This window comes from Carcharodon carcharias, chromosome 30 (assembly GCF_017639515.1).
Source record: "Carcharodon carcharias isolate sCarCar2 chromosome 30, sCarCar2.pri, whole genome shotgun sequence".
Classification (NCBI taxonomy): Eukaryota; Metazoa; Chordata; class Chondrichthyes; order Lamniformes; family Lamnidae; genus Carcharodon; species Carcharodon carcharias.
The window spans coordinates 12054070-12081330 of record NC_054496.1 but is presented as its reverse complement, the minus strand read 5'-3'; the positions used below and the strand labels follow the sequence as shown (position 1 = coordinate 12081330).

Sequence of the window (27261 nt, the reverse complement as noted above, 5' to 3'; positions counted from 1 at the left end):
TGGAAATCCAAAACAAAAACAGAATTACCTGGAAAAACTCAGCAGGTCTGGCAGCATCGGCGGAGAAGAAAAGAGTTGACATTTCATAGTTGAGTCATCCTAATCAGGAAGAATTAAATAAAGATAAGGCACAAAAGAATTTAGAACTTATGAGAATTTCAGCTATTTAGGGCTGAGATGAGGAGAAACCTTTCACTTAAAAGGTTGCAAATCTTAGGAATTCTCTACCCCAGAGAGGTGTGGATAATCAGTCACTGGGTATATTTAAGATAGAAGTCGACAGATATTGGGTTGTAAGAGGATAATAAAGGAGATAGAAATTAAGTTAAAGAAGAAAAAGTGTGCTTACAACAGGTGTCAGGCAGCAAAAACAACTGAGAACCAAGCTGAATACAGAAGGTTCAGAAGGGATGTGAAAAAAGCAAATACGAGAAGCAAAGAGGGATTATGAGAAAAGACTGGCAGCTAGCATAAAAGGAAATCCCAAAGTATTCTATAAGCACATCAATAGTAAAAGGGCGGTGAAAGGAGGAGTAGGGCCGATTTTGGACCAAAAAGGGGATTTACACATAACGGCAAGAGGCATGGTTGAGGTGTTAAATGAATATTTTGTCTTTACCTACAGGGCAGATGCTGCCCAGGCCATAGTGACAGAGGAGGAAACTCAGTCACTAGAAAGGTTTAAAATTGATAAGGATATTGGATGACCTGTCGGTACTTAAAGTTGATAAGGCACCGAGACCGGATGAGATGCATCCAAGAATATTGAAGGAAGTGAGAGTGGAAATTGCAGAGGCACTGGCAATAATCTTTCAATGTTTTCTCTATTCGGAGGAGGTGTCAGAGGACTGGAGAATTGCAAAAAATTGCGCCCTTGTTCAAAAAAGGTTGTAAAGATCTGCCCTGCAATTACAGACCAGTCAGTTTTCGGTGGTGGGGAAACTTCTAGAAACAATTATTCGGGATAGAATTAATAGTCACATGGAAAAATGTGGGTTGATTCGGAAGAGTCGGCATGGATTTATTAAAGGAAAATTATGCTTAACTAACTTGCTGAAATTTTTTGAAGAGGTAACAGATAGTTGATGAGGGCAAGGCCATTGATGTGGTGTATATGGACTTCCAAAAGGCACTCGATACAGTGCCACACAACAGACTTGTGAGGAAAGTTATAGGTCATGGAATAAAAGGGACAGTAGCAACGTGGGTACAAAATTGGCTGAGTGATAGGAAACAGAGAGTAATGGTTAATGGGTATTTTTTGGGCTGGAAGGAGGTTTGCAATGGAGCTCCCCAGGGGTCGATATTGGGACCCTTGCTTTTCCTGATATATATAAATGATCTAGATCTTGGTGTGCAGGGGACAATTTCAAAGTTTGCGGACAACATAAAAGTTAGGAGAATTGTAAACTGCTTGGAGGACAGTGTAGAACTTCAAAAGGACATTGGTGCAGTGAGCAAAAAAGTGGCAGATGAAGTTCAATGTGGAGAAGTGTGAGGTGATACACTTTGGTACAAAGAACATGGAGAGACAGTACAAAATAAAGGGTACTATTCTAAAGGGTGTGCAGGAGCATAGATACTGGGTGTAAATGTACATAAGTCATTAAAGGTGGAAGGACAGGTAGAGAGAGCTGTTTTTAAAGCATACAGCATTCTAGGCTTCATTAATAAGGGCATAGAGTACAAGAGCAGGGAGGTTATGATGAACTTTTATAAGGCACTGGTTAGACCTCAGCTAGAGTATTGTGTACAGCTCTGGGTGCTAAGCTATAGGAAGGATGAAAACACATTGGGGAGAGTGCAGAAGAGGTTTACAAGAATGGTTCCAGGGATGAGGCACTTCAGTTATGAGGAAAGATTGGAGAAGTTGGGACTGTTTTCCTTAGAGAGGAGAAGGCTAAGAGGAGACTTGATAGAAGTTTTCAAAATCATGCAGGGTCTGGACAGAGTAAATAGGGAGAAACTGTTCCCGTTCATAAACGGATCGAGAACCAGAGGTCACAGTGTTAAAGTGTTTTGCAAAGGAAGCAAATGCAAGATGAGAAAAATCTTTTTCACACAGTGAGGAGTTACGGTTTGAAATGTAATGCCTGGAGGTGTAATGGAGGCAGGTTCAATTGAGGCATTCAAGAGGGCACTGGATGATTATTTAAATAGAAACAATGTGCAGGGTTACAGGGAAAAGGCAGAAGATTGGCACTAAGTTAAAATGCTCAGAGAACCAGTGCCAACAGGATGGGCCGAATGGCCTCCTCCTACACTGTAACGATTCTGTGATTTAAAGGATATAGGAATAGTGCGGGAAGATGGAGTTGAAGTAGTGGATCTTGTTGGATGATGGAGCAGCTCACAGGACCAAAAGATCTCCTGCAGCTCCCATTTTGTATGTTCTTAAAAAGGTCATTCGGCCCATCGTGCCTGTGCTGGCTCTTTGAAAGAGGCATCCAATTAGTTCCATTCCTCTGCTTTTTCTTCATAGCTATGCAACTTTTTCCTCTTTTCTTTTTGAAATTTACCATTAAATCTGCTTCCGTGAACTTTTCAGGCAGAAAATCAGGAAGAAGCTGGGCTTGGCTGCTGGTCCATGATAAACAAAATCATTTCAGCATGGTGTTCCATGAGCCATAACACTCCTGTTGGGGAGAATCCAGAAAGGACGCTGAGGCAAAGTAGGATTGTGATTTGAATTAAAGGAGTAACTAAGATGGGATCTTATGAACGTATGATAGGTAGCAAATGGGATAGAAAATCTAAATTGAGAATGCAGACTTCCAATGAAACAGTTACACACAGGATGGCACAGATTCAAAATGGCATAAGGCAAATTTAGGACTGTTTCCAAGAAAGTTTTTACTCACTCAAAGAGGGGCCAACACTTAGAATAGCTTTCAGAGTGGATTAATTGAAGCAAATTTTGGAATCTTAAGAGAAGTTTGATCCTGTGATTGGGGATGGTAGATTCTTTCTCTAGGAGCTAGAATAAGTAGGGTGCACTTTCTGATCCTCATCTATATTAATCTCACTGTTCACATATTGAGAAAAGGATGAATCTGAAGCCCATCTTTTCCTTAATCTAGGTTTATTTTAAAGACTATAACATACTGGTACAAATTCCTCTTCTTCCCCCTACCCAATGTGAACTGGTTTTTGTACACTTGTAATAAATCCCTAATCTTTAGCCAATTGGTGACAGCTGCTCTTAATTGTATACTTAAAGCATGCACTCCATTGCAGCATGATTCCAACATTAACAATCGACCTTATGAGAGGAAAGTAATTGTTAAGTGGTTGCTCCTGCTCAATGTACCTGTGTAGATCCTGGACGCAGATAGACCTAGTCCCAATTAAGGCCAAGCAGTTTACTAATAATCACCATCCAAGCACACACCTTTAAGTGGTCCACTTAGAGGGAGTTACTAAGCGTAGCCACCACTTTTGAAACCATGTCGCAGCCTGAGTCACCAGCTCAGGGGAGAATGTAAAAAAAAGAAAGAAAACTGGGGAAGAAAAATACAGGTTAGTGTCTGTCTCAATTCGTAGGACTGAGCCCTTTAATGCACTGCAGCTCAATGACTCACTCCATGAAGTGCATTATCTAACGAGTCCCATATGTCGGAGCATGTTGAGTTATTAGTTGGCTGTCCTTTAATTGACATAGTAATCTCAAAGGTGAACAAAATTCATGGAAAAGTTAAAAATGACTTACCAATCTAACAAACTGAATTATTTAAAAGTGGAACAATGGGTGTTATTGAATAACATGTGATTTGCCTATTATTCACCATACAGTAAAATGATTGCTGCAGCAGGAAGTTGAATGTTATACTGAACCCTCTGGGATCAAGTTGGTGTTTTTCCATAACATTACATCAACATTATACCTGTAAATAAAAAAACAGTACTGTTTGTGCAGTTTAAATCGGACCCAGATACCCCAGTGATTAAAGGAGTTACGTGCCATTAAATCAAATCTATAATTCAAAGCACCTCCTCCAGTTAACTGGGACTCATGGAGCTCTTTGCAAGACACAAATAAGAAGCCATTACAAATATTTTACTGTGTTTGCCAAATACTAAGAAATTAATGATGTAGTCCTGTCATGTGCAATATTTACTCAATGCCATCCTGTCAAAAAATACGCAGCATTGTTCCTTGCCTTTGAGCCTGACTCTTTAACTTGTTACTTATCTATCAGAATATAAAACCATAATGTTCACTAACTATGGAATACAGAATTTATCATTTTTGAAGGATGAATACCCCATTTACTAGCCTAATTAAATCTCAAGTTTTTAACTTGCTTTCTAACAAAGGTAAGAACATAAGAAATAGCAGCAGCAGTAGGCCATTTGACCCCCCCAAGCCTGCTCCACCATTCAGTAAGATCAGGGCTGATCTCATTGTGGCCTTAACTCTACTTTCCTGCTTGTTTCCCATAACCCCTGACTCTCTTGTTGCTCAAAAATCTGCCTGACTTGGCCTTGAATACATTCAATGACCGAGCCTGCACTGCTCTCTGGGGTAGAGAATTCTAAGTTTGATGACCTTCTGAGGTAGGAAATTCCACCTAATCTTTCCTTAAATGATAGTCAACTTAATTTGAAACGGTGTCTTCTAACTTAGGCTGGGATTTTCCAGTCCTCTGCCGCCTCCCTCCTGCCGTGCAACACCATCCCCCTCTGCCCCAACTCTGGCCTCCCCCCCCCACAGGAGGGCATCATCACAGGTGGGACAGGAAAATTTGGAGAGCTGTTGTGGCTGTCCAAGTTTTTCCATCCAGTCTGTGACAATGCCCACTGATGTCGGGGCCAGAATACCCCACCCTATCCATTGAGATGTTGCCATCTTTTGTGGATCAAAATTGACAAAACTGATTATGTGTTATTTACTTAATAATACAAATCTTCCTTTGTATTTCAATCTCCATTCAAAGTTTGTTCACAAACAGGCATTTGGATAAATTAATCTGGTGTTTCCATTTCTCCAGTTTTTAATAAATCTCTTGTTTTGCCCATTTAAAAAAAACCTTTTATGTGTACATCTTCAGAATGTCCAAAGTGCCTCACAGCCAATAAAGTATTTTTGAAATGCGGTCACTCTCGTAACACAGCAGTGTGTTTGCACCCTCCCACGAACAGCAGAGAGATAAGCGTCGAGAGATGTCCCACAAACAGCAGAGATGTGTCCAGAGAGGTCCCACAAACAGCAGAGTTGTGTCTCATGAGGTTCCACAAATAACATTGAGATAAGTGTCCAGTGTGGTCTCACAAACAACAGAGAAGTAACCAGTAAGATCCCACCAACAGCCCTGAGATAAGTGACTAAATAATCTGTTTTAATGATGTTGGTTTGAGAATTAAACATCTTCCAGGACGCTAAAGAAACTTCCTTACTCTTCTTCAAATAGCGCACAGAATCTTTTACAGCTTCCTGAGAGGGCAGAACATCTCCTTCAAAACATGGCACCTCTGATGGTGCAGCACCCTTCCAACGCTGCATAGGGGTATTTTCATTATTTTATACATAATATTTGTGTTTGTTTACATTTGTATGGCAGTGTTAATAGACACAAAATAAGTTGTATTTGTATATCACTGTTGACAGCTTCAGGATGTACCAAAGTGTTTCACTGCCAGTGAATTACTTTTGATGTATAGCCACTGTTAAGTAGTCAAATGCAACAGCCAGTTTCCACCAAGTGGGGTCCCATAGACAATAATGAGATAAATGGTGAATTAATCAGTTATGGTGGTTTTGGATGAGAAATAAATGTTGGCCAGTGCATAAGGAGAACTCCCTCCTCTTCTTTGAAATGTTCTGTAACATCAGTTTAACATCTTGCCACCACATCCACAAACATTCACTCCCTCTACCACTGACGCACAGTAGCAGCAGCGTGTACCATTTACAAGATGCACTGCAGGAATTCGCCAAAGCTCCTTCGACAGCACCTTCCAAACCCACGAACACTATCATCTAGAAGGACAAGAGCAGCAGATAGATGGGAACACCACCACCCAGAAATTCCCCTCCAAGTCAGTCACCATCCTGATTTGGAAATATATCGCCGTTCCTTCACTGTCGCTGGGTCAGAATCCTGGAACTGCCTTCCTAACAGCACTGTGGGTGTATCTACACCACATGGACTGCAATGGTTCAAGAAGGCTGTTTACCACCATCTTCTCGAGGGCAACTAGGGATGGGCAATAAAGGCCGTGAATGAATTGAAAAAAAGATAGCATCTCCAACAATGTAGTACTCCTTTAACATTGCACTTGAGTGTCAGCCTAGATTAGTAGCTCAAGATAGCTTGCATCCAATGTTGATTCACAGAACATTTAGAGATCAGAAATGGGCCCTTTTATCGTTAACCCAGCACCTGCTTTTTCTCCATAAACCACATATTCTAATCTCAGCCCTTGCTTTTTCTGCAAGCACTTTAATATTCTTCTTCAAGGAACTAGACCTTTTTTAAAAAAACTCATTTACTCCGTTTGTTTGGATGAGGATTTTTGTGTGTTTGTGCTGGGGCCAGAGGGAGATGTTCTTGAGGCATTTGCTCCTAATTTTGGACATTGCGTCCAGAATCAGCCGGTAAAATGCTCTCCTCATGATTAATGAGTTTTTATTTCAACCTCCCATTTTCAGCTCGACACCTACCATTATACTCAGTAAACCGGAGAGGGGCCTCTCAGCAGATGTTCGTAGCAAGTCTGTCCGTGAGTGACTCCATAGATTTGGCACAGTTTGGCAGCCTTCTTGGTCTTGATGTCAATATGGAATTATGAATAATTTTAAAGTCAACGCAACCATGTTATTGAAATTAAAATAGTTGTTCAAGAATACAGATGACAACAAACCTCTATAAAAGAAATAGGAGCAAAAATAGGCCATTCGGTCCCTCGAGTCTACCCATTAGTCAATAAGATCATGGCTGATCTGAAGTGGCTTTAACTCCAATTTCCTGCCTGTTCCCCTATAATCCTTGACACCCTTGTCAATCAAAAATCTATCTAACTCAGCCTTAAATATATTCAATGACCCAGCCCCCACTGATCGCTGGGGGAGAGAATTCCAAACATAATGATCATCTGAGAGAACAAATTCCACTTCATCTCTATCGTAAATGGGAGACCGCTTATTTGAAACTGTGCTCCCGGCTTTAGTTTACCCTGCAAGAGGAAAAATCCTCTCAGCATCTACCCTGTCAAAGCTGCTCAGAATCTTATATATTTCATTAAGATCACCTCTCATTCTTCTAAACTCCAATGAGTATAGGCCCATCCAGCTCAACCTTTCCTCATATGACAAACCCTTCCTCCCAAGAATCAACCTAATGAAGCTTCTCTGAACTGCCTCCAATGTTGACACTCCGTAAGTAAAGTGACCAAAACTGCACAGATTCTTCTAGGTGATCTCACCAATGCCATGTACAGTTGCAGCAAGACTTACCTGCCTTCATACTCCATCCCCCTTGCAATAAATGTCGACATTCATTTGCCTTCTTAATTACTTGCTGTATCTGCCCTCTTTTTGTGATTCATGTACAAGGACACCTAGGTCCCCCTGCATTACAGCATTCTGCAGTCTCTCTTTATTTAAATAATATTCTGCTTTACTATTCTTCCTGCCAAAGTGGATGACCTTACATTTTCCCACATTACATTCCACCTGCCAAATTTTTGCCCACTCTATTAACCTAGCTATATCCCTCTGCAGACTCTTTGTATCCCCCTTATACATTGCTTTCTTACCTATCTTTGTATCATGAGCAAATTGGCCACAATTTTGGTCCCTCCATCCAAATCACTAACATAGCTCATAAATAGTTGAGGCCCCAGCGCTGATCCCTGCAGCATTCTTCAGGTTACAGTTTGTGAACCTAAAATGACCCATTTATCCTGACTCTCTGTTTCCTGTTAGTTAGCCAGTCCTCTATCCATGCTAATATATCAGCCCCAACACCATATGCTTTATCTTGTGTAGTGACTTTTTGTGTGATACCTTTGCGAATGCCTTTGGAAATTCCAAATGCACTATATTTACTGGCAACCGCCCTTTATCCACCCTGTTACATCCTCAAAGAACTCTACAATATTTCACTTGGCTAAAACATTTATGGATGGATAACAAAGATGCATGTTATAGACAGCATATACATTTTTAAGTAGGTTATTAAATGAAATGAATACCAACAAGCATTTCACAATTTAACAGGAATAGATGGGAAGGATGTTGAGGTAGCGATTTAGGAGGGAGAGTACAAGGGATAGTAGGTGTCCATAATTTTTAACTTGGTAATTAAGCTAGCTGTTTTTGAAAACATACCATTCTGGTGGCAGCATTTAAGGATTGCTTGTCAGGCCCCATGTTGACCTGATTCAAAAGATAAGTTTTTGTGCTTATGGAAATGAAGGTCATTATTGGATCGAGCACTCAGCTTTTACTCCCAATGTTGCCATTAGTCACTTTAGTGTCATCAAATGGAGAAGGATGAGATACAACTTGGTAAAGGAGGCATCAAACAGGCATTAGGTCCCTTATTTGCATATGTAAACCACCCAGGGCCTTTTTCAGGCCATGGTGGCCTCTTTTAATTAATAACCTACCAATATTGTGGACATTGAATTTCCAGCTCAAACTATGTGCACATATGATATTGGATGTAAAAACGGCAGGTTCCATTCTTGAATGTTGACACTCCTCATTTCTATGAGCATAAAAAAACTCATCGTTTTTTTAAAAACCAGGAATACTTCACAATTTGGATGGGCAAACAACATGCTTGCCTGTTTCAGGTAGAAGGCCGTCCAAATGTGCAAATCAGTATCCTACCCTGTTGTAGGACTGATTGCAATTTGAAGTGCTAGGCAATGAGCTCTCTAACATTTTGTTTTTAAATAAACTCCTGGTTGGCTCCTCTGCAAAATGTCTGCACAGTTTTTCTTCCTACACTGGATGAGCAGAGACAGAGCACCTGTCTATGGTGCCCATAGCTCACTGGCTCCATTCACATGAAGGCTTACGATCCTCCCAGCACTGGCGCTGGGGAGGTAGTGTAATCAATCGCTCTCCTGACTTCACGCCTGTTTTCACAAGAGGTCAGAGCTCAAAACTACACAATTTTTGGCAAATGAACCATGCTGAATATTTACATCTGTGCAGTCATAGTTCATTGTATTGCATTGTTTTGAAAATTATACTTGTTCCGCTGTAATAATTCAATGATCAGAATTCGATGTTGAATGCAATTGTCTTTAGCCAGGCAGATCAGTAAATGAGAGGTAACTGTAACAGATCAAGATCAGCCTCGAGTGAATTAGCAGCTCAACAGTGCTGCTGAGAAGTTAACATTCTCTGCTCTCCCCACTTGAAGATGCTGAATATTGCAAGGGTCCGATTACATGAGCACCAACAACTCTGCACCACCTTATCCTAGTGTACATTTGTCATTGACCCTAACCCCACTGAATGGTGGCAGAAAATGCTGCCAGAGGCTCATCAGAGCTCAGCTCCATTCTGTGCTCATCCAACATCAATATACAGACACTAAAGCAGGGGTAACTGGATGGCAGTCAAAAAACCCTAGTTGATTAATTTTCTCTCTCCCACATTGGTTCCACATCAATATCATCCAAGGACTGAATCAATGCGATTCTCAAGCCTGCTTTGGTATCAAACAGTCCAATTTCATACAGTTAACAAATTACCTTCTATATGCTGCTAAGCCCCAAGCATTAGATTTCTAATTGTTATGGTTTACAGGGTTCTTTGTAGAGTCTTGTATCTCATCCTAGCTATGGAGTAGATGATTATATACATATTGTAGAAGTTTCTGTTTCCTAATCTTGCATATGCTGCATCTTGTGGTCTTTGAATCTTCACTGAGAATTCACTAATATTTCAGTCAAATGATCAATGTTTTGCTTAAATTGGTTCCATTGGGGATTTTGCCAGTAAGATTTAGATTCCAAGACATCTATCTTCTAAACATTAATGATTCAACTTACCTGTGGGTTGGTGGTAACCAGTTAGACAGTGAATGTGTTTCTACCACATTTTATTCAAGAGAAGATGGGCGGGAGACTTAAGTGTCCAACACCAAGAGTGTGGTAGCACCACTACTGACTAAGCTGGCTGAGTTCCGAAGAACATATCTGCCAGACTGACCCTGCGGCAGATGGTGAGTGAACCAACAAAAGGGAAAAACTTACTTGACTTCATCCTTACCAATTTACCTGTTGCAGATACATCTGCCCATGGCAATACTGGTAAGAGTGACCACTGCACAATCCTTATGAAGGTGAAGTCACGTCTTCACACAAGGACACCCCTCATCATGCTGTGTGGAAGTGATACCATGCTAAGATGGGATAGAGTTAGAACAAATTTGCCTGCTCAAAACTGGCCATCCATGAGGTGCTGTGGGACATCAGCAGCAGCAGAATTGTATTCTACCACAATCTGTGATCGTATGGCGTGGCATGTCCCTCACTCCACCATTACCATTAAGCCAAGGACCAACCATGGCTCAATAAAGAGTGTAGGAGGACATTCTAGGAGCAAAAGCAGGCTATCGAAAAATGATTTGCCAACCTGATGAAGCTACAACACAGGACTTTACGCATGCCTAAAAGTGGAAGCATCATGTGACAGACAGAGCCAACAGATTAGATTAAAGTTTTCTAGTCCTGCCAAATGCAGTCATGAATAGTTTTGGAGGAGGCTCCAAAAACATCCCCATTCTCAATGATGGTGGAGCCCAGCATGTCAGTGCAAAAGACAAAGTTGAAGCTTTTGCAATCATCTTCAGCCAGAAGTGCCCAGTGGATGATCCATCTCGGCCTCCTCCCACGGCCCCCACCATCATAGGTGCTAATCTTCAGATTATTCAATTCACTACATGTGATATCAAGAAATGGCTGATGGCACCAGATACAGCAAAGGCTAAGGGCCCTGACAACATCCCAGCAGTAGTACTGAAGGCTTGTGCTTCAGAACTAGTTGCACCCCTAGCCAATCTGTTCCAGTACAGCTACAACATTGGCATCTATCCAACAAAGTTTTCTCAGATATGTCCACAAAAAACAAGACAAATCCATTTTGGCCAATTATGCCTCCATCAGCCTATTCTCAATTATCAGCAATGTGATGGAAGGTGTATCGACAGTACTGTCAAAAATCACTCAGCAACAATCTGCTCACCGATGCTTTTGTTCCACCAGGGCCTCTTGACTCTAGATCTCATTGCAGCTTTGATCCAAATATGGACAAAAGAGCTGAGCTCAAGAGGTGAAGTGAGAGTGATTGCCCTTGGCATCAAGGCAGCATTTGACCAAGTGTGGCATCAAAGAGCCCTAGCAAAATTCAAGTCAATGGGAATCGGGGAAAATTCCACACTGGTTGGAGTCATACTTAACACAAAGGAGATAAATGGTTGTGGTTGCTGGAGGCCGATCATCTTAGTCCCAGGACACTGCCGCAGGAGTTCCTCTGGGTAGTGTCCTAGACTCAACCATCTTCAGCTGCTTTATCAATGCAATATAAGGTCAGAAGTGGGATATTCATTGATAATTGCAATTCCTCTGATACTGAAGCCATCCCTGTCCACAATGCAGCAAGACTTGCACAACATTCAGGCTTTGGGCTGATAAGTGGCATGTATCATTTGTGCCACATAAGCACCAGCCAGTGACCATCTCCAACAAGCAGAGAATCTAACCATCCCCTTGACATTCAATGGCATTACCACTACTGAATCCTCCAATCCAACATCCTGGGGAGTTACCACTGACCAGAAACTGATCTGGACCAGCCACATAACTAGTATGGCTACAATAGCAGGTCAGAAGCTGGACATTTCTGTGGCAAGTAGCTCACTTCCTGACTCACCAAAGCTGTCCACCATCTACAAGGCCCAAGTCTGGAGTGTGATGACTCCGCAAGTCCTGGACAAGTACATCTTCAACAATCAAGAAGCTCAACACCATCCAGGAAAAAACTTGATTGGCACCCCATCCACCACCTTAAAATTCATTTCCTCTACCATCAGTCCACACTGGCAGCAGTGTGTACCATCTATAAGATGCACTGCAGCAACACGCCAAGACTCCTTCGACACCACCTTCCAAACCTGTGATCGCTACCACCTAGAAGGACAAGAACAGCATGGGAACACCACCACCTGCAAGTCACACACTCCTGATTTGGAAATATAATCGTGTTCCTTTGCTGTCGCTGGGTCAAACCCCCTAAAAGCACTGTGGGTGTACCTACACCACAGACTGCAGCAGTTCCATAAGATGGCTTATCACCAACTTCTCAAGGGCAATTAGGGATGGATAATAAATACTGGCTAAGCCAATGATGCTCACATCCCAAGAATGAAGAAAAAAACGAATGGAAGGATAAAGAAATGTAACAGAAAAGGCTCATCTCTTGCTTGTTTCATTCCCACCAGCATAGAAAGTATTGTGATGGTTGTGTTCCAGCAAAGTGCCTGTTTTGATGCTACCCACTTGTTAGCACAGACCAATCATTAGCTTCAGTGGCAATTTAAAAATGCCCATTGCCAACCCAACACTGAGTTATTGAATGGGGGTTTTTAGTCCATTTTATTTTAATAAGAAGCTCCTTGATAGTCAAAGTACAACAATAAGTGCTTTTCAGCCTAGTCTAGGTGCATCTTAATGCAGGGACTGGTATACAAACAGCTACTAGCATTACCTGCTAAATGGCTTAACTTGGCAACAGTAAGTACAACTGTTAGTTATCGACCTGAGATTTAAAGGGTTGAGTTGTACAATAATGCCTGAAATCTCTTGCAATTTACCAATTATATTCTGTAAATTGCAGGCAATGCTTGCCTTGAACTAAATGTTTTTAAATGAATGGAAAAGCGTATTCTCATTTTGGTGAGTTTTTTGTTCAAATTATATTGTGTTGCACTTTACAAAGTCAGCAGGAGGCTTATTTTCATTGTAGATAATTGTATTTTCAATAACAACTAGGGCTACTAAAACAGTGCCTAATTTATTCAGAGGCAAAGGAAGATTACAGATGTGTGGACCACTTCAGAATCAGTCATTTTGTTATTTATCCAAGGTAGTATAACCACATCGTGATTGCTATTAATCAATTTTGGGTTATATTTATTATGAAATTCAATTCTACTTAAGGATTGCCTGGGAAAGATGGCCTTATGACCAGTGCTTTTTCAGCTGACCATTGCTTCTCCCTGATTTTTCTCCACCGTCCCTGTGAAGAAGTTTGTATCTTCACAGCTTACCTCCTCCAGCAAGAATATTACCACTTGTTTCTATATGATGCTGAATTGTGCCTGGAGGATTCAGGTTTTATTTCTTGTACTGTATATGATTAATAGCAAACCTTGTACATGGGAGATAATGCTGTCAGCATTAAGAGAGGTATCTGTGACCTGGTTTGAATGAATTAAAATTCATATGCCACTTTGTGTGTCCTTCCTTCACTTGGTTTATCATACATGTTTATCATTGATGCTAATTGTTTAATTGTTATCTCATAAGCCATTTGATAATTAGAAATTACTCACAGGGACATAGTCATAATTAGTAAGTGCCCAATGGGTCTGGCTGTATGAGGCTACTAAAGGGCATTCTAAACATGAAATGTCTGAAGGAAATTGTTCGATACCTGTTGTTGCTTATTTTAAGAAAGGTATGGAAAATACTGGTCTTTTTGATTTCCAGATAACAGAAGATAAACAGAAGATGGGTTGTTTCAAATTTTTGAAGATAACGATGTTCTGCTTCAATGGCCTCATCTTTGTAAGTTGCCTAATGATTATTTCAATGCAAATTCTTGGTGCAGCTGACTGTTGGGAACACTAATGTGTAGAATCATACAGGGTCAAACACAGGTTTGGTGTCCAGACCTATCTAAAATGTGCCATTACCAAATGGAGACCCTAGAGGCTCCCAAATGCAAGAGAGAACATTATAGGGAAGACTCTTAGAAGTTCGAGTATTATAGAAAGACCATTCTCTCAATACTTCATTCAACATAGTTTCTTTTCAGTTCTGTTACAATTTAGTTTATTCTTCTTAATTTTCTTCAAATTTAGCTTTGTTTTCCTAATTTCCCATATCTTTTATCGGCCCAAATCTATGTCACCAAATTGAACTGGAGAACTTGCTAGAGAGAAAACCTTATCTGCCTGTTTCAGGCAGAGATCTTTTTTTGCTCCAGTTTCCTGATTTGTTTTGTTGTTAGGAAGGAATCATAGATATTTACAGCATAGAATAAATCCATTCAGCCCGTCATGTCTGTGCTGAGAACTTGCTAGAGCAATCTAAAACTAATCTGGGTTCCCTTTTCTTGCCCTTGCATCTTCCGCTGCTCCTATCATTTATCCACTTTATTCTTAAAAGGTGCAGAAGTCTGTGGCCCAAATATTCCTGGAAGTTTTTTTAAAAATTCATTCACGGGATGTGGGCTTCACTGGCTGGGCCAGTATTTATTGCCCATCCCTAGTTGCCCTTGAGAAGGTGGTGGTGAGCTGCCTTCTCGAACTGCTGTAGTCCATGTTGTGTAGGCACGCCCATGGTGCTGTTAGGAAGGGAGTTCCAGAATTTTGACCTAGCAACAGTGAAGGAACAGCGATATTTTTCCAAGTCAGGATGGTGAGTGACTTGGAGGGGAATTTCTAGGTGGTGATGTTCCCATCTATCTGCTGCTCTTATCATTCTAGAAGGTAGTGGTCATGGGTTTGGAATGTGCTGTTTAAGGAGGCTTGGTGAATTCCTACAGCGCATCTTGTAGATGGTACACACTGCTGCTACTGTGCGTCAGTGGTGGAGGGAGTGAATGTTTGTGGATGTGGTGCCAATCAAGCGGGCTGCTTTGTCCTGGATGGTGTTACCTTCTTGAGTGTTGTTGGAGCTGCATTCATCCAGGCAAGTGGAGAATATTCCATCACAGTCCTGACCTGTGCCTTGTAGATGGTGGACAGGCTTTGGGGAGTCAGGAAGTGAGTTACTCGTTGCACGTTTCCTAACCTCTGACCTGCTCTTGTAGCCACAGTATTTATATGGCCAGTCCAGTTCAGTTTCTGGTAAATGGTAATCCCCAGGATGTTGATAATGGGGGATTCAGTGATGGTAATGCTATTGAACATCAAGGGGCGATGGCTGGATTCTCTCTTGTTGGAGATGGTCATTGCCTGACACTTGTGTAGTGCAAATGTTACTTGTCACTTGTCAGCCCAAGCCTGAATATTGCCCAGGTCTTGCTTCATTTGGACATGGACTGCTTCAGTATCTGAGGAGTCACAGATGGTGCTGAACATCGTGCAATCATCAGCGAACATCCCCATTTCTGACCTTATGACAGAAGGAAGGTCATTGATGAAGCAGCTGAAGATAATTGGGCCTAGGACACTACCCTGAGGAACTCCTGCAGTGATATCCTGGAGTTGAGATGACTGACCTCCAACAACCACAACCATCTTCCTTTCTGCTAGGTATGACTCCAACCAGGGGAGAGTTTCCCCCCAATTCCCATTGACTCCAGTTTTGCTAGGGGTCCTTGATTCCACATTTAGTCAAAAGCAGCCTTGATGACAAGAGCAGTCACTCTCACCTCACCTCGGGAGTTCAGCTCTTTTGTCCATGTTTGAACCAAGGCTGTAATGAGGTCAGGAGCTGAGTGGCCCTGGCGGAACCCAAACTGGGCGTCAGTGAGCAGGTTATTGCTAAGCAAGTGCCGCTTGATAGCACTGTTGATGACCTCTTCCATTACTTTGATGATGATGGAGAGTAGACTAATGGGGGTGGTAATTGGCCGGGTTGGATTTGTCCTGCTTTTTGTGTACGTGACATACCTGGGCAATTTTCCACATAGCCGGATAAATGCTAGTGTTGTAGCTGTACTGGAACAGCTTGGCTAGGGGCGTGGCAAGTTCTGGAGCACAAGTCTTCAGTACCATTGCCAGAATATTGTCAGAGGCCCATAGCCTTTGCAATATCTAGTGCCTTCAGCCTTTTACTCATATCCAGTGGAGTGAATCGAATTGGCTGAAGACTGGCATCTGTAATGCTGGGGTTCTCTGGAGGAGGCCGAGTTTGATCATCCACTTGGCACTTCTGGCTGAAGATTGTATCAAATGCTTCAGCCTTATCTTTTGCACTGATGTGCTGGGCTCCTCCATCATTGAGGATGGGGATATTTGTGGAGCCTCCTCCTCCAGTGAGTTGTTTAATTGTCCACCACCATTCACGACTGGATGTGGCAGGACTGCAGAGCTTAGATCTGATCCATTGGTTGTGGGATCACTTGGCTCTGTCTATCACTTGCTGCTTATTGGCACACAAGTAGTCCTGTGTTATAGCTTCACCAGGTTGACACCTCATTTTTAGGTACGCCTGGTGCTGCTCCTGGCATGCCCTCCTGCACTCTTCACTGAACCAGTGTTGATCCCCTGGCTTGATGGTGCTGGGAGAGTGGGGATATGCCAGGCCAAGAGGTTACAGACTGTGTTTGAGTACAATTCTGCTGTTGCTGAAGGCCCACAATGCCTTATGGATGCCCAGTCTTGAGTTGCTGGATCTATTCGAAATCTATCCCATTTAGCACAGTGATAGTGCCACAGAGCACAATGGAGGGTGTCCTCAATGTGAAAGCGGGACTTTGTCTCCACAATGATTGTCCAGTGGTCACTCCTACTGATACTGATACTGTCATGGCCAGATGCATCTGTGGCAGGCAGGTTGGTGAGGATGAGGTCAAGTATTTTTTCTCCTCTTGTTGGTTCCCTCGCCACCTGCCGCAGACCCAGCCCAGCAGCTATGTCTTTTAGGACTCAGCCAGCTCGGCCTGTAGTGGTGCTACTGAGCCACTCTTGGTGATGGACATTGAAGTCCCCCACCCAGAGTACATTCTGTGCCTTGCAACCCTCAGTGCTTCCTCCAAGTGGTGTTCAACATGGAGCACTGATTCATCAGCTGAGGGAGGGTGGTAATCAGCAAGAAGTTATCTTGCCCATGTTTGACCTGATGCCATGAGACTTCGTGCAGTCAGGAGTCAATATTGAGGACTCCATGGGCATCTCCCTCCTGACTGTATACCACTGTGCCACCACCTCTGCTGGGTCTGTCCTGCTGGGGACAGGGCATACTCAGGGATGGTGATGGTGGTGTCTGGAACATGATCTGTAAGGTAGGATTCTGTGTTTATGACTATGTCAGGCTGTTACTTGACTAGTCTATGAGACAGCTCTCCCAATTTTGGCACTAGCCCCCAGATGTTAGTCAGGAGGACTTTGCAGGGTCGACAGGGCTGAGATTGCTGTTGTCGATTCCAGCACCTAGGTTGATGCCGGGCGGTCCGTCTGGTTTCATTCCTTTTTTGTGACTGTGTTGTGGTTTGATACAACTGAGTGGCTTGTTGGCCATTTCAGAGGGCATTTAAGAGTCAACCACATTGCTGTGGATCGGGTGTCACATGTAGGCCAGACCAGGTAAGGTCAGCAGATTTCCTTCCCTTAAGGATATTTGTGAACCCAAAGTAAATGTGACTCCCAAATAACAATGGGGTCATCAAATTTAAAATTGACTGTAGGAACCAGTTACAATAGACTACAAATTCAGAATATATAAGTTAAATTTATTTACACTGTACCCTCTCCAGTCAGGAAATCTATTGTTCAAAAACACCAGTTATCCAGAAATTATTTGAGCAAACCCAAACAACTCACAACATCATTTTAGTACAGTACTTTAGAAGTGGAAACATGGAAGGTACAGTATTGGATAGGTAAAATAATTTTTATTGCTGCTTTATAATGCTTTATATTTGTTTTATGCTTTAGGTATATCTATTGTGTTTTCTGGTTCACAAACTTGTGGTTAGGCATTCTAACATCATTCTTTAATCCAGAAAATACTGGAATCCAGAAATGACTTGGTCCCAAGCATTTCAGACTGGAGATGTTACAATATATTATATTTTCTGGGAAGCTCCTTAAACCATTATCTAATTGGAACAACAAACATCCCTTCTCTGCAAAAGCCTATACTAAGTGTAGAGGAGGTAAAACTTGTTTGACCAAGCATAGTGATGCCCTCATTTATTGAACCACAGGTAATCTCAGCACTTCTTATGGAGAAGGAAAAATAATGCACATTGTACTTAAAACATTGATAACATTTATTTTATGTATAGTACAGACTATGACTGCATCATGATGATTTTATGGTATAATTAAATAAATATAATTATATATCAGCTGTGTGTATGTAAGAAGTAGGACTTGGAGTGATTAGGCCCTTTGAGCCTGCTCTGCAATTCAACAAGATCTTGGCTGATTTTCTATCTCAACTCCTCCTTTCCGCTTTATCCCCATATTACTTAATTTCTTTCATACCCAAAAATCTATGCAGACCTCTGGAGTAGAGAATTCCAAAGATTCACAACCCTTTGAGTGAAGAAATTTCTCCTCATCTCAGCCCTAAATGGCTGACCCCTTATCCTGAAACTGTTACCCCGTGTTCTAGATTCCCCAGCTGAGAGAAATAACCTCTCAGCATCTAGCCTGTCAAGCCCCTTAAGAATGTCATATGTTTCAATTAGATCATCTTTCATTCTTCAAAACTACCTGGATTCAGGCCTGGTCTATCCCTTCAACGAGGATAATCTCTTCATCCCAGGAAACAGTTCAGCAAACCTTTGTTGCACTCTCTTTCGGGCAAGTACATCCTTCCTTGCGTAAGGAGACCAAAACTACAAACAGTATTCTTGATGTGTCCCTCATCATTGCCTGTATAATTGGTATGAAGTAGGTATAGATTGTGCATAACGCAAAGATTGTCTTTTTGAAGTGTACAGCATATTTAATGTTGTATGTTATTTAATAAATATTTAAATATTCAATCAGAAGTTATATTTACCATTGATTGATCTGGAACTAAGATCCTTCAATGCACCAACTCTTTCCAAATCAATTCGCTAACAAGGATGTCATTTTTTTTTTGTCTTTTCTAGCTTGCAGGTGCTGCTATATTGGGAGTTGGAATCTGGGTGAAAGTGGATGGTGGATCCTTCATTGATATCCTGTCAAAAGCGGCGCCACAACTGAAGCAAATAGTGAATGTGGGGTATCTCTGCATCGCTATAGGGAGCTTCTTAGTAGTAATTGGGTTCCTGGGATGCTACGGAACAGTGAAGGAAAACAAGTGCATGCTGATGATAGTGAGTAAAACTTCTTTCATTTACCTCAGGGTTCTGCTTTAAGGAACAAAGGTAATAGGACCATTTGATGGCTTCGCTGGTTACAAAACCTAGTGGCCGAATCCCACAGATCAGTAAAATCTCAGGCTCAGTCAACGTTCTGTGTAATGCTGAAAAAAGACACATGTTGTCACAAGAACATCAAATTGTAAAGGGAACACCAATTTATACTGCATGAGAAGAGAGAGCTGGTTGTTGGTCAGTGGACTTCCCACTGGACTGCACCCCAGTAATTCCAACAGATTTTCCCTGCAAGTTCCAACACACTGTTCAGGCTGCTAAAGTGTTTCTTGAATAAAATAAAATGTTATTATTAGTATATTTCTTTCCAATTCAATATTCAGACCTGACTGAATGATTTCGTACTCTGTCCTTTCATGTCTGGTTTCAAATTCAGCCCTATCAAAATGAAAGCCTCCTCTCTTTGTAGCTGAGAGGGCCAAAAAGCGATGTCAAAACCAAAATACTGCAGATGTTGGAAATGAGAAATAAAAACAGTAAATGCTGGAAAACAGCAAGTCTGGCAGCGTCTATGATGAGAGAAACAGAGTTCATGTTTCAAGTCGGTGATGTTTTATCAAAACTGGAGATTTAACGGTTTTAAGCAAGTATAGTGCCAGGTAAAAGAGGGGCCGAGAGTAGAGAAGAAAGGGGAATGTTTAGTGATGGGGTGAAGGGCAGGAGTGATTAAATGACAAAAGTGATAATGGTGCAAGACAAAAAGTTGGTGGCAACAGGATAAGCAAAGAAACAAAAGATGGGTTGGGAGGAGGTTAAATGGTTGCATGGAATGGGGGGAAGCGTGGGAAATCTGGCAAAGAGGAGATATTAGTGCAGATCTGACTAGGGCACGGATCAAGAGAATGATAACTAACTAAGGCAAGTTGGCTATGTTGGATTGGAAAAATACACTAAAAGATTTGACGGTAGACAGGCAATAACTAATACTAAAGAAATACCACACATTCTACAACAGATGTACGTACCTCTAAGGCACAAACATCCAAAAGGAAAGGTCTTTACTCCTGTATTCAAATTTCCTTGTGATGAAAGCCAACATACCATTTGCCTTCCTAATTGCTTGCTGCACCTGCATGCTAATTTTGAGTGACTCGAACACGGACACCCAGGTCCCTTTGGACACCTGCACATCCCAACCTCTCACTGTTTAAGAAACATTCTGTTTTTTATACCAAAGTGAATAACTTCATATTTATTCACATTATATTCCATCTGCCATGCTCTAGCTCATTCACTTAGCCTGGCCAAGTTCTCTTGAAGCCTCCCTTGCATCCTCCTCATAGCTTAAGCTCCTACCCAGTTTGGTGTCATCAGCAAATTTTGAAATATTACAATTCATCCCAACATCCAAATCATATACATAGATTGTGAACAGCTGTGGACCTAGCACTGATCCTTTCAGTACCCCACCAGTAACAGCCTGCCATTCTAAGAATGATCCATTAGTTCCTACTCTGCTTTCTGTCTGTTAACTAATTCTCTATCCATACTAGCATATTTCCCTCAATCCCATGTGCTCAAATTTTATTATTAACCTCCTGTGCTGGACCTTATCAAAAGCCTTCTGAAAAACATCACATCCACTGGTTCTCCTTTATCAATGCTACAATTAATCCTCAAAAACCTCTAAGAAGTTTGACAAACATGATTTCCCTTTCACAAATCCATCTTGCCTCTGCCCAATTTTACCATTCTCTTCTAAATGTCCAGTTATCACATCTTTTATAATAGATTCTAATGTCTTCCTCACTACTGACATCAAACTAACAGGTCTGTAGTTCTCCATTCTCCCTTCTTAAATAGTGGGTTATACTTGCTACTTTAACTGGATTGAAGGTTGATAAATCCAGATGAGCTTCATCCCAGAGTGTTGAATGAGGTGGCTAGAGAGATAATGGATGCATTGGTGGTTATCTTTCAAAATTCTATAGATTCTGGAAAGTAGCAAATGTAGATGTAGATAAGATGTTTCCCCTTGCTGGTAAGTCTAAAATCAGGGGACATAATCTCAGGATAAGAGGTAGGCCATTTAAGACTGAGGTGAGGGGGAATTTCTTCACTCAGTGGGTGGTGAATTTTTGGAATTCTCTACCCCAGAGAGCTGTCGAAGCTCAGTCATTGAGCATGTTCATGACAAAAATCAACAGATTTCTGGAGACCAATGAAATCAAGGGATATGGAGATAGTGCGGGAAAGTGGCGTTGTGGTAGATGACCAGCTATGATCTAATTGAATGGCAGAACAGGCTCAATGGGCTGAATGGCCTACTCCTGTTCCTACTTATAATTTAACAATCTCATTTAGAAAGGACACAAGAACAGCTAAGACAATGAATGGAAACATCACAAGAGCAAGAAATGTTTTGAGATTGAAATTGTGACTGCTGACAGTGCTTTCTTCCCAACAAGACCTAAACCACTTATTTATGATTAACATTGCATCTACAAAAAGTCAAGTTCCGCAGGTGTAAAGGTCATACTTCTACCTAAACGAGATATGTATGTTGGTGTGGTAGTGACAGGAAAGTTGTAGATTCAATCCCTTGTCAGCACTGATCTCAGTGATAACAGCCTGGCAAATGAGCAAATGTGGATGTCTTATGAGGGAAGAATCAGTCTCAGTTTTTATGGCAGGGATTTCCAGGCCCCATTGTGGGTGGGACTCATCGTGGGTCAGGTGGCGCCCCAGCCAGAAGTCCATTGACTTGCGGCGGGACCAGAAGATCTCAGCAGCAGGCGGGTGCATAAAATCCCGCCCAATGTCTTTATAATCAATTAACGCACTGACACTCATTGTCTGGTTTACAATTGAAGATTGCCTTTTAGACGAGACTAATATCCATACCATTTCATGTGTGTGTGGAATCTCTTTGCTACAAAGCGATTACTTGGAACTTAGTCAAATTCATAATAATTCACAATATAATGGGGAGATGATGGCCTGGTGGTAAGGTCACTGGCCTTGTCATCCAGAGGCCCAGGCTAATGGTCTGGGGACATGGGTTCAAATCCCACTATGGCAGCTGGTGGAGTTTGAATTAAATTAATAAATCTGGAATAAAAAGCTGGGGAAGGATCTTTGCCTTGGTGGGTGGGCTGGGCAGGAGCAGGCAGGGGCGAGCATGGAGCCACTCACTGCCCGCGATCAGCTCCGCGCTGCCATTTTACACAGGCGGGCTTGACCAGTAGTGCTCAGCATACCTGTGCGGGCGGGGGGAGGAGGGAGAGCCAGGGCCAGTGCTCTTTCGCGCATGCATATTAAAGAGCGCAGCAATCTCCCTGAGGCATTATTAAAATAATTAAAGAAATGATTTAAAAAATTATTAACCATGTCGCCTCATGTGAGCGTGTCACATGAGTGGGGACATGTTTTTATATTTTCGAAAATTAATTAATTTATTTATTTAATAAACGCTTTAGGAAACCTCATTCCGCTCGTGGATGAGGTTTCCTGAAAAACGTGAAGGCCACTTGGGCTTTTCGCCTGCCCGCCAACCTTAAGGTTGGACGGGCAGCGTTCACAAGTGGTTCAATTAATTTCTTAATGGCCTTAATAGGCCGTTTACATTTCATCAGGCGCGCAGCTGACTCCGGCACATGCCCGCCAAACGCAATATCATGATGGCGCGTGACGATGTCCGGATGCAAGCCTGACATCATCCTGCATCATTTTGTGTGTCGGCGTGTTGGGCCTGTCCCCACATGCCAACCAGAAAATTCTGCCACTAGTCTCAGTTATGGTGACTGCGAAACCATCATTGATTGTCGTAAAAAAACCACCTGGTTCATTAATATCCTTCAGGGAAGGAAACCTGCCATCTTTATTTAGGGGATGAAATCTGCTGTCCTTAACTGGTCAGGCCTACAAGTGACTCCAGACCCACAGCAACTCTTAACTGCCCTCTGAAATATCTAGCAAGCCACTCAGTTCAAGGGTAATTAGGGATGGGCAATAAGTGTTGGCCTAGCCAACACCCACATCCCATGAATGAATAAAGAAAAAAATTAAGCTTTATTTGTTGAACTTTGGATCACAAATTCAGCAATAGAGAATTTCTGGCTCAGTCTTCTGGCAAGCTCCCTTAGGTTTTTCTGTGTGCATGGTGACTAGTAGGGTTAATGCATCAGTCCACTGCTCTCATCTGTTGTTATTTTGCCAACTGTACAAACAAGAATGTTTTTAAAGTACCTTGATTTCCCAAGGTACCAGTAAATTAAAAGGCAGAAGTGTTGATTTTTGCTCTTTCTCCTTTTAGTTTTTCATCATAATACTGCTGATCTTCATCGCTCAGGTTGTGGGTGCTGTGGTTATCCTTGCATTTTCTGGCTTGGTAAGTATCTCTGAAATAAAATGGTTCAATGATATTAGAGCAATGTCATCCAGGGAAGAAAAAAACATTTAGGAGATGCACGTATAGATTGCACAATAAGGCAGCAAGAAATATAGTTCAGGAGCTGAAGGCCGCATTTAACGAAGCATATTGATCAATCATAGAGTCATATGAATTTACGGCACAGAAAGAGGCCATTTGGCCCATCGTATTTGTGTTGGTCAAAAAATGAGATATCCAGCTTAATCCCACTTCCCAAATCTTGGCCCATAGCCCTGAACATCATAGCATTTCAATTACAGGTTCAAGTATTTTTTTTAAATGTGATCAGGGTTTCTGCCTGCTATTCAAACAATGAATTCCAGACCACCACCACCCTCTGGGTGAAAAAAATTCCCAACTCCCCTCTAATCCTTCAACCAATTACTTTAAATCCCGCTGGTTATTGACCTCTCTGCTAAGAAAATAGGCCTTCTGCATCCTCTGAAGGCCCCCCATAATTTGATACACCTCAATTAAATCTCACCTCAACCTCTCTGTTCCCAGCAATACGAACCCAGCTTATTCTCATAGCTAAAATTCTCCTATCCTGGCAACATTTTCATAAATCTTCTGCATTAGCCAATCTTACCCAGGATTGTTGAGCCGCTAAAATTGCCCTCAGTACCCCAGGTGTGGGATGGTCAATCAGTCAGGGTTTCGTCTTATGAAATGAGCTGGAAAGTACACTTCCATAGATGGTGGCTGAGGACAAGATTACCTACAATTACCTCTGTGATGGACTAGTCTGGCAATAGTGACTATCAAGACTCATGTGTGAAGAATGACCAATTGGGCATTGGAATTGGAGATGGCTAGAGACTACAATCTTATAGAAATAAATGATTTTGGAAGAGGAAGAGAAGGAGATATTGCCATCTTCACATATTTTTAATATTTGATTTATACACTCTAGTAGCAATCTAGAATGTGTTACACGTTCAAGTTATTTCTCAGTTTTAATTTATGTCTTCAGCTTCAATAATTTTCTGGAATAGTGAGTATTTTTCATGATTTAGTATGAATATTTAGAATTTGTGGACCCATTAAAGTACATTTCTAGAAGTGGATAGAAACAAGACAACTAGAAGGACAAGAGAATTCCAGTTAAATATGCCATATTTTTGTATCTGTAATCATCAAATTGCCTTACAAAATATCCTAACAAATCAAACTTGTCGTCCAAAAATCTGCTGCCCTTGCCTTAACTCACATCAAGTCCCCATTCCCCATTCAGCCCTGTGCTCGCTTACCTACATTGGCTCCTGGTCAAATAAAATCTTGATTTTAAAATTTTCATCCTTTTTTTCAAATCCCTCCATGGCCTTGCCCCTCCCTATCTCTGTAGTCTCCTCCAGCCCCACAGCTGGCCTCTTGAGAATTCCCAACTATAATTGCTGCACCATTGGTGGCCGTGCCTTCAGTTACCTAGGACCTAAGCTCTGGAACTCCCTCCCTACATCTCTACATCTCTCTCTACCTCACTTTCCTCCTTTAAGACGCTTCTTAAAACATACCTCTTTGACCAAGTATTTGGTCATCTGACCTAATGGGGAGAATTTTCTCCTCGTCGTGGGGGGGTGGAGTGGGCGTGGGCGGGCATTTTACATTGGTGGGCCAAGTGCTGAGTGCTCCCTGTGTGGGCGGGGGTAGGAGGCTGAGTTGGAGCCTGCGCTCTTTCGTACATGCACACGAAAGTGCGCAGAAATCTTCCTGAGGCACAGAGCTGCCTTAGGGAGTTTAATTTCATTATGAAAAATTTAAATAAAGAAAAAAATTTTCATACATGTCCCTATCAATGAATTTTAATTAAAAAATGTATTTGATTTATAAATCCTTCATGAAACCTCATCCTACCCTTGGAAGTCTAGGCTCTTTGCCTGCCCGCCAACCTTAAGGTTGGATGGGCAGCTCCGTTAATTCTTTTAATTAGTTTTTAAATGGCCTTAATAGGCCTTTGACAGTTCGGCGGGCGCGCAGATGACTCCGGTGCATGCCTGCCAAACCGAAGATTGGAATGACACGCGGTGACGTCGGGATGCATGCCCGACATCACCGTGTGTCATCTTACACGTCAGCGAGCGGGGCCTGCCCCTGCACGCCAACCAGAAGATTCAGGCCAATATCTCCTTATGTGATTCAGTGTCATACTTTGTTTTATAATGAAGTCCAGCAGCCAATATAAATCAGCGAACACAGGAGTGATAGTGGAACAAAATTTGCTGCATGTTAAGACACAAGCAGCAAAGTTTTGGATCACCTCAAATTTGATTTGTTAGGATGCTTTGTAATATAGAGATAAAAACAAAAAAACTGCGGATGCTGGAAATCCAAAACAAAAACAGAATTACCTGGAAAAACTCAGCAGGTCTGGCAGCTTCAGCGGAGATGCCGATGCTCCGCCGATGCTGCCAGACCTGCTGAGTTTTTCCAGGTAATTCTGTTTTTGTTTTGCTTTGTAATATAGTTCAGACGATGACAGGGACTAAAATATAGCACAATTAACTGGGATTCTTTTGTCCTTTAAATGTTTTATTACGTTAAAGGTGCTATATAAATGTAAGTAGTTGTTTAGTTTGTACAAAAATAAGTATAATCAGTAAATTGGGTGCAAAAGTAGATATTGCAGATTGAACAGCCCATATCAACTAAAGGAATATGCTCCAACTGAATGCTTACTAAGCTGAATGCTGTAGTTAACTCTAGCCTCTATAATCAGCATAATAAAGATAGCTTAGATAGTCTATTTTAATACTTTAGACATTACAACATTATGTGTGGAAACAGCTATGACTCTTTATTTCAAAATTATTTCTTAAACAAATATTTTTGTTTTTTTTCCAGGCTGACATTTTTATTGGTTACGTTCAAGTCTGGGCAGTGGAATCAATCAAAAACGATTATGGCAAAATATCAGACATAACCACAATATGGGATTCAGTAATGAAAGAGGTAAACAATGTATAAGATATAAATGCTTAAAATTGATAAGTGTGGAATCTAATATAGAGTTAAGACTCATTTAGATTGAATTTTTTAGTTAAAAATTTATTTTGTTTAAGACGACTTTTGAGAAACGATCTATTCATTGTCCTATCTACAATAACACAGGATAATGAACAAGTGCATCACACAATAGTAATGCAAAGGTATAAAGGCAAAATACTGCGGATGCTGGAAATCTGAAACAAAAACAAAAAATGCTGGAAAAACTCAGCAGGTCTGACAGCATCTGCGGAGAGAAAGACAGAGTTAATGTTTTGGGTCCATATGAATCTTCCGCATCTGAAGAGTACTGTCCTGTTCCTGCCAGTTGGAGTTACTGTCAATCACCTCTTTCTCTCAAATAAGCTTGTTAGGTCAACATTTTATTTGATGGGTCAAGCTGTGTAAAATGGTGCCCTTCTTTCAACTTTCCACTATTCACACCTCCCAGTTGTTATGTTAATGTTTTGCCTGGTTTATCACAATACGCTCTAGGTATCATTGTTCCACAAAAGCAAGTTAAAAGTTGCAATCCATGAATAATTTTTCCTTGCAGAAGTTTTCAGCAGGGACTAATACTTTTTTTTTAACCCATTTAACATTGTTTAGGTTGTTA

The 27261-nt window shown here is 41.5% G+C and overlaps 1 protein-coding gene across 1 annotated transcript in view; it reads left to right on the top strand.

Annotated features, from left to right (window-relative positions):
• Window positions 1-13755: 13755 nt before the first annotated feature.
• Window positions 13756-27261, top strand: part of LOC121271144 (tetraspanin-1-like) — a 30771-nt gene continuing 17265 nt past the window's right edge. The window contains exons 1-4 of the mRNA XM_041176899.1: window positions 13756-13812; window positions 19025-19231; window positions 23547-23621; window positions 26505-26612. Of these exons, the coding sequence (XP_041032833.1) occupies window positions 13756-13812; window positions 19025-19231; window positions 23547-23621; window positions 26505-26612 (447 nt within the window). The remainder of the gene's footprint in view (window positions 13813-19024; window positions 19232-23546; window positions 23622-26504; window positions 26613-27261) is intronic.